We start from the raw sequence: 14,306 nt of genomic DNA, 5'->3' as shown, positions 1-14,306 counted from the left end.
ACAAGGCCATGTAAGGTCTGAGGAAATCTCTGTGGCCTGCTCAGACCCGCCTCCCAATGCTGGCATGCTCCTCCCCTGGCCGAATCCTCCCAGCTCCTTCCCACCCTAGCATAGGCATCAGTCCACAGGAAACTTCAGCCAGACTCTCAGCGCCCCGATTAACAACAGGCAAGAAGCCCTCATCTTGCTCTAAGAATATATAGCTTTACACTGGTAGGATTTTGCCCTTCCTCAAGGAACAATGACCCAGAAGGCCACCTTGGTGCTCCTTGCTCTGGCTGTCATCACCATCTTTGCTTTAGTTTGTGTCCTGCTAGCCAGCAAAAGTGGAGCTGGGGGTGAAGCTAGCCAGCCTCGCCATTGCCCCTCGATCTATCCCAATGGCCGGCCTTGGAAACACTCCAGCCAGAGCCAGATATTTGCAGACCTCAGCCCAGAAGAGCTGACAGCTGTGATGGATTTTCTCACCCAGGAGCTGGGACCAGGGCTGGTGGATGCAGCCCAGGCTCAGCCCTCCGACAACTGTGTCTTCTCAGTGGAGCTGCAGCTGCCCCCCAAGGCTGCAGCCTTGGCCCACCTGGACAGAGGGGGCCCCCCACCTGCTCGGGAAGCACTGGCCATCGTCTTCTTTGGTGGACAACGCCAGCCCAATGTGAGTGAGCTGGTTGTAGGGCCTCTGCCTCACCCCTCCTACATGCGGGATGTAACTGAGGAACATCATGGAGGCCCGTTGCCCTATTACAAACGCCCTGTGCTGGAAAGAGAGTATTTGGACATAGATCAGATGATCTTTGACAGGGAGCTGCCTAAGGCTGCTGGGCTCCTCCATCACTGTTGCTTCTACAAACGCCAGGGCCGAAACCTGGTGACAATTACCACAGCCCCCCGTGGACTACAATCAGGGGACAGAACTACCTGGTTTGGCCTCTACTACAAACTCTCAGGAGCTGGGGTTTTCCTGCACCCTGTGGGGCTGGAGCTGCTGGTAGACCACAAGGCCCTGGACCCTGCCCACTGGACCATCCAGAAGGTTTTCTATCAAGGCCGCTACTATGACAGCCTGGTCCAGCTGGAGGAGCAGTTTGAGGCAGGCCTGGTGAATGTGGTGCTGGTCCCAGACAATGGCACAGGTGCGTCCTGGTCCTTGAAGTCCCCGGTAGCCCCTGGTGCGGCTCCTCCTCTGCAGTTCTATCCCCAAGGTCCTCGCTTCAGTGTCCAGGGGAGCCAAGTGTCCTCTTCATTGTGGACTTTCTCCTTTGGCCTGGGAGCTTTCAGTGGTCTGAGGATCTTTGACATCCGGTTCCAAGGAAAGAGAGTAGCCTATGAAGTGAGCGTCCAGGAGGCCTTGGCGGTGTATGGTGGGAATTCCCCAGCAGCAATGCTGACTCACTATATTGATGGCAATTTTGGCATGGGCAAGTACTCTACGCCCCTGACTCGTGGGGTTGACTGCCCTTATGTGGCCACCTATGTGGACTGGCACTTCCTTTTGGAGTCCCAGACCCCCAAAACTCTACGTGATGCCTTTTGTGTGTTTGAACAGAACCAAGGTCTTCCACTGCGGCGACACCACTCAGAATTCGACTCTTACTATTTTGGGGGCCTTGTGGAGACAGTGTTAGTGGTCAGATCTGTTTCTACCTTGATCAACTATGACTATGTGTGGGATATGATCTTCCATCCCAATGGGGCCATAGAAGTTAAGGTCCATGCCACAGGCTATATCAGCTCAGCATTCCTCTTTGGTGCTGCCCAAAAGTATGGAAACCGAGTTGGGGAGCACACGCTGGGCACGGTTCACACCCACAGTGTTCACTTCAAGGTGGATCTGGATGTGGCAGGTAAGACATCTTGACAAGGGTTTTACAAAGTTAGCACTTTGCTTTGGGTTTCATGTAAGTTATCAAGGAAAGAATGATGTGATCTTTTTCATGTTTCCCTGTTGGCTGGATGGGAAAGCAATTAGCTACTGAGTTTCATTGGCTCTGTGCACAGTTGTACAAGTTCTTATACATAGTCTTGATGACTATGCTCAGGAAGAAGGCAGGATCTGGATTAACAGGGTTCCCATTGTTTTATTATCTCTTTTGCTCTTTTTTTTTATTTTTATTTTTTGGTGGGTCTTGGGGCTTGAACTCTGGCCTGGGTGCTGTCCCTCAGCTCTTTAGCTCAAGGTGAGTACTCTACCATTTGAACTACAGCGACACTTCCAGTTTTCTGGTTGTTTATTTGAGACAAGAGTCTCATGGACTTTCCTGTCTGGGCTGGCTCTGAACTGCGATCCTCACATCTCAGCCTCTTGAGTAGCTAGGATTACAGGCGTGAGCCACCGGTGCCCGGCTTCTCTTTTGTTCTTATGTGAGCCTCACTTCAGGAATACAGCCATTTATCATCCAGCTCAGTTCTCTATGTCTGGCCTGTGGTACTATGGTGTGGAAGGATCTCTTTGCATCCTGCCAAGTCTCTGGTACCTGTAGGCCCCGTCATGGAAAATCTCAAGTTAGGCATTTCCTTGAGAGATGAGAGCTTTTCCTCCCTGGTTTTCCATTTCTGTCTAGGAGCCATTCACTTTAGTGCAAGGGTTAGAATGGACCTGATAGAGGATTTCAGACAGTCTCTGGAGTTCTTGGTCATGAAGAGAGCCAGTGCTCCATGATTTCTTCAAGTTTGAATCTTTGTCATTTCACGTTCCTTTCCCATGTGAGTCATCACCAGATGTTTTTCTTCTCTTTCTCTGAAATATCTTGGAACTCTCACTGGGTCATACTGCCAGTTGCCTTTGGAAGTGTCACTACTTTAGTGCTGCCTACACTCACAATGTCCTCAGATCGTGTCTACTCCTGCTCCCAGAGGTTCCTACATCCATGGCAGTCTGTGCTCACACAGGCCTCACTTTCCCCAGCACCAGAATGACTACAAGGCCCTTTCCTTCTCAGAACAGCTCTAACCTGCCCAGCAGACTCTCCCTGAGCTCTGCCACAGGGGAACCCACATCCTCCCTGTCTCTGGGCATAAAGCCCATAAGGTATAGTCAGGCATTTTATTTTATTATTTATTATTTTTATTTTTGCCAGTCCCAAGTCTTGAACTCAAGGCCAGGGCTCTATCCTTGAACATCTCTGGCTCAAGGTTAGCACTCTACCATTTGAGCCACGGAGCCCTTCCAGCCTTTTCTGTTTATGTGGTTTTGAGGAATCAAACCCAAGGCTTCATCCATACTAGGAAAGCATTCTATCACTCCTGTGACCTCTTTTGATGAATCATTGAAGGCCAGGAAGAAAAGGTACCTCTAGAGGGTCCTTTTCCTGCCTAAATCTGGATTCCTGGAACCCAGAACCTACCTTACTTGCATCTCTTTCACACTGCAGGCCAGGCAGTGGTTTGCTTGTCTCTATACCCATACCTAGGAGTAAAGCACAGTCTTCTCAGCTAAAGAAAGTTGAAAGAGCACTGAGCACTGGTGGCTCCCGCTGTAATCCTAGCTATTCAGGAGGCTGAGATCTGAGGATCGTGGTTCAAAGCCAGCCTGGGCAGGAAAGTCTGTGAGACTCTTATCTCCATTAGAAAACTGGAGGTGGCGCTGTGGCTCAAGTGGTAGAGGGCCAGTCTTGAGCTGAAGAGCTGAGGGACAGCGCCCAGGCCCAGAGTTCAGGCCCCACAACTGGACCCAAAAAAAAAAAAATTGAAAGGAAGAATGAATAATACCTTTGAAGAAATATTTAAATTTATACGTCAACACCTTTGCCTGAAGGTTTAGAGGTATTTTGGGGCTGGGAAGGTGGCTCAGTGGTAGAGTGCTTGCCTTGCATGCATTAGGCCTGGGTTCAATTTCTTAGCACACATAAGCAGAAAAAGCCAGATGTGGTGTTGTAGCTCAAGTGGTAGAGCATTAGCCTTGAGCTCAAGAGCTGAGGGACAGCGCTCAGGCCCAGAGTTCAGGCAAAAAAAAAAAAAATAGAGATATTTGGGGGCAAGGGAAGCAAAGAAGAGGGCACAAGCATGCTCAGTCCTTGGTTGCTTTTTGGCTTCCACGCTGAAGGCAGGAAAGGCCAATGTTACTGCATGACTAGCCCTCTCCTCATCCGTCTCACACAGGACTAGAGAACTGGGTCTGGGCAGAGGACATGGCCTTTGTCCCTACAGCAGTGCCCTGGAATCCTGAGTATCAGATACAGAGGCTGCAGGTGACCCGGAAGCTGCTGGAGACAGAGGAACAGGCTGCTTTCCCCATGGGAGGTCCCATCCCCCGCTACGTGTACCTGGCTAGCAATCACAGCAACAAGTGGGGTCACCCACGGGGCTACCGCATCCAGACACTCAGCTTTGCTGGGAAACCAGTGCCCCAGGAGAGCTCCATGGAAAAAGCCTTCAGCTGGGGGAGGTGAGTGGCGGGCTGTCATGATGAACATGAGAAGGGAGAGTTGGAGGGGCACTGGAAATAGTTTAAAATTGTACTCACAGCTGGGTGCTGATAGCGTCTATCTATAATCCTATACTCAGGAGGCTGAGATTTGGGGATCCTGGCTGGAATCCAACACTGGGCAAAAAAAGTCCATGAGACTTTTATCTCCATTTAACCAGCAAAAAGCAGGAAGTATCAGTGGAGCCCAAGTGGTAGAGTATTAGACTTGATCATTAGCAGTAGGGTCAACAGGAAGATATAACTCCCACCCCTCACCGGGGTGGCCTTAGTGACTCCACAGCCCCTAGTTGCTGTATGAGTGCAAATGGAAGCTGAGGTGAGAGTACTCAGCGCCCTTCCATCATTCACAATGAGATGGCAGGATATTGTTATTGACCACAGGGATCTAACCAGTACCCCCTTAGGTACCAGCTGGCTGTGACCAAGCGGAAAGAGGAGGAGCCCGGTAGTACCAACATCTTCCATCAGAATGACCCTTGGACTCCCACCATGAATTTTGCTGACTTCATCAACAATGAGACCATTGCAGGAGAGGTGAGTTGTATGGGAATGAGGTAGAATACAAGGAGGAAACTTGCCTTCTTTTAGGAGGATTCTTGAAAATTGTCTCATTTCCTTGGGGGTGAAGCAGATATATTTTGTACTTTAGCTGCTTGGGTCAATATAATCTGTATCCTTCCTGAGCTAGGAAGTCACATGTAAATTCTGGGCAAGGAGCAGGACTGTCCTCATGACCCCATACAGTCCAGAAAGTCCGAGATTTGTGTACTGAGCCCTTTCCAGGCTGGAGGATTCAAGAACTGGAAGTTACCAGGAAAGATCACAACTTTTTATTTTTTATTTTTTTTTTGGTCATAGGCCTTGAACTCTGTGCCTGGGTGTTGTCCTTGAGCTCTGCAGCTCAAGACTAGCATTCTTCCTCTTGACTCACAGCACCACTTCCAGTTTTCTGGTTTATTGGAGATTTGAGTCTCATGGACTTTCCTACCTAAGCTGGTTTTGAACCATGAACCAGATCTCAGCCTCCTGAATAGCTAGGATTATAGGTGTGAGCCACCAGTGCTCAGCTTCTCTGAGCTTCTTTTTTTTTTGGGTCCGGTCGTGGGGCCTGAACTCTGGGCCTGGGCGCTGTCCCGCAGCTCTTCAGCTCAAGGCTAGCTCTCTCAGCTTCTTTTGATCAAAGCTAGCACTCTACCACTTGAGCCATAGCACCCCTTCCAGCTTTTCTGCTTATATGGTGCTGAGGAACCGAACCCAGGGCCTCATGCATGCAAAGAAAGCACTCTACCACTGAGCCACCTTCCCAGCCCCAAGGTCACAACTCTGTGTGTGTGTGTGTGTGTGTGTGTGTGTGTGTGTGTATGTGTGTGTGTGTGTGTGTGTGTGTGTGTGTGTGTGTGTGTGTGTGTGTGTGTGTGTGTGTCTTGGGGCTTGAACTCTGGGCTTGGGTACTATCCCTCAGCTCTTCAGCTCAAGGCTAGTGCGCTACCACTTAAGCCACAGAGCTACTTCTGGTTTTCTAGTGCTTTATTGGAGAAAAGACTCTCACGGACTTTCCTGCCTGGGCTGGCTTTCAACCATGATCCTTAGATCTCAACCTCCTGAGTAGCTAGGATTACAGATGTGAGCCACCGGCCCCCGCCAGGATCACAACTCTTAATACAAAGCTTATCCTAGCCGGGCGCTGGTGGCTCACGCCTGTAATCCTAGCTACTCAGGAGGCTGAGATCTGAGGATCGTGGTTCAAAGCCAGCCCGGGCAGGAGAGACCGTGAGACTCTGAGACTCCTATCTCCAATAAACCACCAGAAAACCGGAAGTGGCACTGTAGCTCAAGTGGTAGTGCGCTTGCCTTGAGCTGAAGAGCTGAGGGACAACGCCCGGGCCCAGAGTTCAAGCCCCACGACAGACCAAAAAAAAAAAACAAAAAAACAAAGCTTATCCTATCCCAACCTTGACCACAGTAGGGTGCATTTCTTCATGTTAGCCAGCTTCTATCTACCAAGCCCTGATTTTCCCTCCTTCATTTTTTTATCCTTAGTTATTGTTTGCCAACTCTTAGAGAAGTAGAAAGAGGGAAGCTGAAGAAGCCTATGGGCGCCACCACTGCAGTGGTAGGTAGAAGGCAGTGTGGTAGGGAATGTAAGAGATGGGAGTATGCAGGTCAGGCTTAGGGAGACAGCTGTTCTTCCCAAATGTGGAGGTTTTTTGTTTTGTTTTGTTGGTGGTGGGGCTTGAACTCTGTGCCAGGGCACTTGAGCCACAATGCCACTTCTGGTTTTCTGGTGGTTTATTGGAAATAAAGAGTCTCACAGACTTTCCTGCCTGGGCTGGCTTTGAACTGTGATCTTCAGATCTCAGCCTCCTTAGTAGCTAGAATTACAGGCATGAGCCACCAGCTCTTCCCAACATGAAATGGACTCTCTGTCCTTTGAGTTCTGAGAAAGGAAGGGAAAAAATGTTTAAAGACTCAAGATTTATGGACTAGGGAGTTGTGTTCCCTGTAAGGCCATTATGGAGGCAGGGTATGTTCCTAGCACAACTTCATGATCCTCTTTCTTCTTCTCCCCTCCTAAGGACTTGGTGGCCTGGGTGACAGCTGGATTTCTGCACATCCCCCATGCAGAGGATATTCCCAACACGGTGACTGTGGGGAATGGAGTGGGCTTCTTCCTCCGGCCCTACAACTTCTTTGATGAGGACCCTTCCTTTTCCTCTGCTGATTCCATCTATTTCCGGGCAGACCAGGATGCTGGGGCCTGTGAGGTCAACCCCCTGGCTTGTCTGTCCCAGACTGCCACTTGTGCCCCCAGCCTCCCTGCCTTCTCCCATGGGGGTTTCTCTCACAACTAGGTGGTATGGGCAATCTGACCAGGTATCCCAGGACCAGAACACTGGTTGTATGGTTAGGCACTGGTGAAGACAGCCTGGTTCTTTCATCTCTTTCCCCACACTTGTAATGTCTATTTTAAGCTCATCTCTCTTCTTCTGTCCTCTCTTGCCTCTCCCTCCCTTGTAAGAATATCTTGAGTCTATGATCCTTGACACAGGAACACATGGCTTTGTTGACCCCAGCTCTGCTGAGTTTCTGTCTAGGGAGAAGACAAATGGTCCAACCAGGAACCTGGAGGGATGGCTTGCTTTTTTCCAGATGCTTTCTGTCTGGCTTTCTAAAAATATTAAGCCATCTCTAGGAACTTTGCAATGGGGATTATATCCTAGAGACTCTATGACAGGGTTCTTATCAATCTTACAAATCTATAAATGAGCTGGAAGGATACACTCTCTCTCTCTCTCTCTCTCTCTCTCTCTCTCTCTCTCTCTCCCACTCTGCAAGTCCCCTCCTCACCTTCTTCCTTTTTGCCTACTCCCTCCTTGAGTTCCTACCTACTCTTAACATTCTGGAATTTCCCTCTAATACCTAACATTCCCTCCAGGCATCATTTCTCAACTTCAGTCTCTTCTGGTCCTGAGCCTGTGGAAGTCTAAAAGATACAATAGGAGCCAGACACTGGTGGCTCACTTCTGTAATTCTAGCTATTCAGGAGGCTGAGATCTGAGGATTTGTGGTTCAAAGCCAGTCTGGGCAGAAAAGTCCCAGTGAGACTCTTGCCTCCAATAAATTACTCAAAAATGCCGGAAGTGGCACTGTAGCTTAACTGGTAGAGTACATGCCTTGAACACAAAGAGGTTTAGGGACAATGCCCGGAATTCAAACCCCAGGACCAGAAAAAAACAAACAAAAAAAACCAATTGGAACACCTCATAGTGTTACATCTGTCACTTATGTGTTGTAGTTGCTCTTATCCCTGTCCTGAAGAGGGTGTTGTCTATCCATTCTGCCTGTCTTAATTTTCTCCCTTGAGGAAAATAGTCTTAGAGACAGTAGTAGCTCAATTTAACATTGCAGTTGGTTTGGGGGTAACATGATCATAACTAATGATCATTTTTAACCCAAGGTTATGTTTGGCCAATGGTCTCTGTGTGCTGAAGCAGCCTGATTGTAGAGCTAGGGAGGAAACGAAGGCTGAGTAAAAAGCAGAAAGTCCTGAGAACTCCACCCCCAGGTCAGAGCTGTACAATAACACGCACACATGCAAATGAGTCTAGATCTCTGGTGAAGTTACAGTTGTCTGATGGGACTTTTCACCACAGCTTTTGCCTTCCTTTGGTCTGGACTTGAGATGGGTACAAAGAAATATCAAGGAATTAAAAACAATAGACATGGGCTGGGAAAGTGGCTCAGTGGTAGAGCGCTTGCCTTGCATGCATGAGGCCCTGGGTTCAATTCCTCAGCACCACATAAGCATAAAAGAAAAAAGCCGGAAGTGGCGCTGTGGCTTAAGTGGTACAGCGCTAGCCTTGAGCTGAAGAGCTGAGGGACAGCGCCCAGGCCCAGAGTTCAGGCCCCACGACCGGACCCTCCCCAAAAAAACCCAAAAACCAAACAATAGACATGCCTTTCCTTAGGGGATTGGTCAAATCTGTTCTGTTGCAACCTTACAGTGCAATATTATACCGATAAAAAAAAATGATTGTAAGTCTTTAAATCCTCTTCCAGTGAAAAAAGGAAAGGTGCAGAAATGTGTATTAGGGAACTTCCCATTCATGTTTTAGAAAGGAGAATATACATATATGAATTTTAATCTATGCATATTTAGAAGAAAAGGGTAACACTGGTTTTCTCTGGGGAGAGGATCAAGTGAAGGAGGGAATTTAGCTTAATATACCTTTCTGAACATTTTGAATCTTAAACCCTATGTCTGTATTGCATAGTAAAAATAAATGATAAATCGGTCCAAACAAGAGTTGACTTTTTTTTTACTTGACATGCTTTTTGGGAACAGATGTGTGTGAGTGAAGGGTATGAAATAAAGTAGAGAGGGGTGCTGGAAGTGTGGCTTAGTGGTAGAGTGCTTGTCTAGCATGCATGAAGCCCTGGGTTTGATTCCTCAGTATCATACAAACAAAAAAGATGGAAGTGGCACTGTGGCGCAAGTGGTAGAGTGCTAGCCTTGAGCAAAACAAGCTTAAGGCCAGTGCCCTGGCCCTGAGTTCAAGCCTCAGGACAGGAAAAAGAAAGGAAGAAAGAAAGAAAGAAGGAAGAAAGAAAAAAGGGAGGAAAGAAAGAAAGAGAAAAGAAAAGAAATAAAGTGGGTTAAAGGTGGGCTCTGAGACTAAGTTCTCAAGTTCTTGAGACTCAGAGATATGGATATGGTCTCCAGTACTTCCTTTTATTTGCTGGTCATGGAGCTTGAACTCAGAGCCTGGATGCTGTCCCTGAGCCTCTCAGTGCTCAAGGCTACTGCTCTACCAATTTGAGCCACAGTGCCACTTCTGATTGTTCTTTTTGTCAGTCATAGGGCTTGAACTCTGGGCCTGGGTGCTGTCCCTGAGCTCTTCAGGTCAAGGTGAGTGCTCTACCACTTGAGCCATATCACCACTTTTGGTTTTCTGGGTGGTTAATTGGAGATAAAAGTCTCTCCAACTTTCCTGCTTGGGCTGGTTTTGAACCACAACCCTCAGGTCTCACCTCCTGAGTAGCTAGGATTACAGGTGTGAGCCACTGGCGCCTGGCTGCACTTCTGGATTTTTTTTTTTTTTGAGTACTTGATTGGATATAAGAGTCTCGCAGAGGGCTGGGAAAGTGGCTTATTGGTAGAGTGCCCGTCTAGCATTCAGAAAGCCCTGGGTTTGATTCCTTAGTACCACATACACAGAATAAGCCGGAAGTGGAGCTGTGGCTCAAGTAGTAGAGTGTTAGTCTTGAGCAAAAGAAGCTCAGGGACAGTGTCCAGGCCCAGAGTTCAAGCCCCACGACTGGCCAAAAAAAAAAGAGTCTCACAGACCTTCCTACCCTTAGTGGCTTTGAACCATAACCCTCAGATCTCAATCTCTTGAGTAGTTAGAATTGCAGGCATAAGGGCTGGGAAGGTGGCTCAGTGGTAGAGCCCTTGCCTTGCATGCATGAGGCCCTGGGTTTGATTCCTCAGCACCACTTAAGCAAAAAGAAAAAAGCCGGAAGTGGCACTGTGGCTCAAGTGGTAGAGCGCTAGCCTTAGCTGAAGAGCTGAGGGACAGCGCCCATGCCCAGACCCCACGACCGGACCCCCCCCCAAAAAAAAAGAATTACAGGCATGAGCCACTGGCGCCTGGCTCTCCTTTGCCCCCCGCCTTTTTTATTTTTAGGAAACATCAAATGCTAGTTTCCCACTTTACCTCACCTCTATCTCTTTTAAAGGAGCAGTCAATGTGAGGCAGTGGGAAAGGGGAGGTTCTATTTGATAGATATAGGACAGGAGGTAAAGTTCCAGAAGGAGTTTAGAATGCCACTCAGCTTACAACATGTTCTGCATCTCAGGTACCACAGAACCTTCCACTGCCTCTGTCTGTCTTGCTCCAAGCCCAGTTTCTCCCTGAGGTCCGTGGAACAATGGAAGGGAAGAGTCAGCATGTGGAGAGAAATCAAATTTCAAAGCTAAGCAGAAAGACTTCAGTAAGGAGCAGGGACCAGCATCTGCTGACTTCATTTATAATGTGGCCAGGGGCAGAAGCAAGAGTAAAGATGGGCAGGAAAGGATGGAGGACAGGACACACTGAGATACCATAGAGGAAAGAAAAGGATGTGTGCCAATTTTTTTTTTGGCCAGTCCTGGGGCCTTAACTCAGGGCCTGGGCACTGTCCCTGAGCTTCTTTTGCTCAAGGCTAGTACTCTACTACTATGAACCACAATGCCACTTCTGGCTTTTTCTGTTTATGTGTTACTGAGGAATTGAACCCAGAGCTTTGTGCAGCTAGCTAAGCACTCTACCACTAAGCCACATTCCCAGCACCTGTGTGCCAATTTTTTATTCACTTGCATTAATTGTACAAGGAGGATTTCATTGTTACATTTCCATACATGCTTATCATATATTTCAGTCAATCTTACTCCTTCTATCACTTTTCCTCCTCCCTTCCCTAAACCATTCAACAGATTTTACTGTTCTCCCATCCCCCTACAACTTTCATTAAGGTTCTTCATGCTGTTTTCACATAGACTCTCAGAGTGTTGCAATTATTCACCCTCTAACTTTTTTCCCCTTCCTTATCTCCTCCTAAGTAGTCTGCTAGTTAAATTCATGCTCTGTGGTTATCCATATAATATATAATATAATTTGTATATATATACACAAGTGTATATGCCTATGAATATATGTGTCTTTTAGGTCTACACATGAGTGAAAACATATGTTATTTTGTTTTTTGTGCTTGTCATGTTTCACTCAATATGCTATTCTGAAATTGCATGACATTTTCCTGTCAATGAAATGATTTCATTTTTCTTTCTGTCCATGTTATATTCCACAGTGTGTGTGTGAATATATACATATACATGTATACACACACACACACATAGACACACATACGCATATATGTCTCACATGCTTGTTAGCCATTCATTGCTGGCACCTTGACTGATCCCATTATTTGGCTATTGTGAAAAGAGCTGTGGTAAACAGTTCTGTGATAGAATTTTCTTTGGAACATAAATCAGAGTGGACTGTGACCTGCCATCTGCACTGGGTCAACAGCTCCTCTCAGCCATCATGTCCTTGGCCCTGTCCTCAGCCTTGTGGGCTGGGGTGGGTTCTGGCTCTCAGCTGATAAATTCATCTTTACAAGTTCAGAAAGGCTGTAGCTGAATTTTTTTTTTTCAGAGAAATATAATCTAGGTCTGGGAATGTAGCTCAGCGGTAGAGTGCTTGCCTAGCATGCGTGAAGCCTTGAGTTCAATTCCTCAGTACCACATATACAGAAAAAGCCAGAAGTATCTCTGTGACTCAAGTGGTAGAGTGCTAGCATCGAGCACAGAGAGGCTCAGGGACAGAGCCCAGGCCCTGAGTTCAATCCCCAGGACTGACAAAGAAAAAAAAAGAAAAGAAAAGAAAGAAGAGAAAAAGAAATATAATCTAAGCCAGGCGCCGGTGGCTCAGGTCTGTAATCCTAGCTACTGAAGATGCCGAGATCTGAGGATCACGGTTCAAAGCCAGCCCAGGCAGGAAAGTCCATGAAACTCTTACCTCCAATAAAACACTAGAAAACTGGAAGTGGTGCCGTGGCTGAAGCGGTAGAGTGCTCGCCTTGAGCTGATGAGCACAGGGACAGTGCCCAGGCCCAGAGTTCAAGCCCCACAACTGACAAAAAAAAAAGGAAGAAAAAGAAAGAAAGAAAGAAAGAAAGAAAGAAAGAAAGAAAGGAAAGAGGTAGAGCGCTAGCCTTGAGCTGAAGAGCTGAGGGACAGTGCCCAGGCCCAGAGTTCAGGCCCCACGACCGGACCCCAAAAAAAAAAAAGAAAAAGAAAGAAAGGAAAGAAAGAAATATATAATCTAGTAGGGAAAGAGAGGTTGTAGTCCCATCTTCTGAGTATTTCTCCCAAGACACACCCCTCCCGCTTTCAACAAGTTTTTAGGCTCATCAGCATGATGATTAATAAAATTAAGGTGAAAAGATACTGGAATGAGCAATGTGAAAGAGAGACAGAAAAAATGGAAATGGTGGTTCCTTTGGAAAGTACCAGTTGACCCATTGGTAACCAAGGCAAAGTCTCAGCCTTGGAACACCTCCTACTTCCCCAATATGAGACCCTGGTGATCCCTCTGACACTGAACATCTTTGACCTCTCCTTGGTACCACGGCTCAAGACAAAGACACGAGCCAGCTGATTCTGTGTTCTCCACTGAAAGTTGGACATGACTTCGCCTTTCTCTCTGAGAGAGAGAGAGGGGGGAGGGGGGGGGGAGAGAGAGAGAGAGAGAGAGAGAGAGAGAGAGAGAGAGAGAGAGAGAGAGAGAGAGAGAGTGTGGCCTGGACCTTGAACTCAAGGCCTGGACACTGTCCCTGAGCACTTTTGCTCAAGGCTAGCATTCTATCACTTAAGCCACAGCTCTACTTCTGGCTTTTTGGTGGTTAATTGGAGATAAAAGTCTCATGGACTTTCCTGTCTGGGCTGGCTTTGAACCATGATCCTCAGCTCTCAGTTTCTTGACCCTGTGTCAAGATTAGTAGCCTTGAATGAAAAAGCTAAGTGTCAGTATCCAGGCCTTGACTTCAAGCTCTAGTAAATGCAGAGAGACAGAGAGACAGACAGACAGAGACAGAGACAGAAATAGAGAGAGAATGAATAAGAGTCTCAGTTACATAGGTCCCACCAACAAAAAAGTGTCAACCTTCTGACTTTCTCTGTACCACAATGATTCTCTCCAAGGACTAAAATACTTGGATCACCGGACTCATCCCTTCAAAGTACCCCCCTCAACACTTCCCAGGTGCTTTATGTTCTCTTCAACTTAGACTGTGTGGCAGAGAGAATTCTGATTGCTGGAAGTTCAGCAGCAGGAGACAGTGTTGAGGAACAGAGCAGAGAAGGTGTTACAAATGAAAGAAAAGAAGGAAGGAAGGAAAAAAGGGAGGATGGAAGGAAGGAAGCAAGCAAGCAAAGGAGGGAGGGAAGGAGGAAGGGAAGGAGGGAAAGATAAGAAATCCAGCTAACAGAGATGGGAGCAGGTAAAGTTGGTCATCAGCCTTGGAAGTAGGAGACTGGTTCCATTTGCAGGGTACTGAAGGAAGAGTCTCTAGGCAGAATGACTTCCCCTTCCTCTTGCCTCCTGCCAGCTGTAGTCTCCAAATCCCACCCCTCTATCCACTTGGCTCCCCACTTCTGTCCCTGAATATGTTGTTTAATTTGGAATGGAAAAGAGAAGCCTCTGTAGGTCATTCAAAGTCTAGGTTCCTATCTGAGCCCCACCACTGCGCATGGCCTGATCCCTATGGCTCCACCCCTCTGCCCCAAGGCTTCTTTTTTTCCTAGTGAGCCTCCAGCTCATTCACAGACCAAGACCCT

At 47.5% G+C, this 14,306-nt stretch overlaps 1 protein-coding gene across 1 annotated transcript; it reads left to right on the top strand.

Annotated features, from left to right (window-relative positions):
- Positions 1-6: 6 nt before the first annotated feature.
- Positions 7-9,228, top strand: LOC138830967 (amine oxidase [copper-containing] 3). The gene is made up of 4 exons (XM_070027959.1): positions 7-1,841; positions 4,096-4,381; positions 4,828-4,957; positions 7,000-9,228. Exons 1-4 carry the CDS (start codon positions 242-244, stop codon positions 7,273-7,275), a joined length of 2,292 nt encoding a protein of 763 aa, XP_069884060.1. The 5' UTR covers positions 7-241; the 3' UTR covers positions 7,276-9,228.
- Positions 9,229-14,306: the final 5,078 nt, after the last annotated feature.

This window comes from Dipodomys merriami, unplaced genomic scaffold (assembly GCF_024711535.1).
Source record: "Dipodomys merriami isolate MVZ:Mamm:240054 unplaced genomic scaffold, mDipMer1.0.p SCAF_19, whole genome shotgun sequence".
NCBI classification, from domain to species: Eukaryota; Metazoa; Chordata; class Mammalia; order Rodentia; family Heteromyidae; genus Dipodomys; species Dipodomys merriami.
This window is presented reverse-complemented; position numbering and strand designations above follow the sequence as displayed.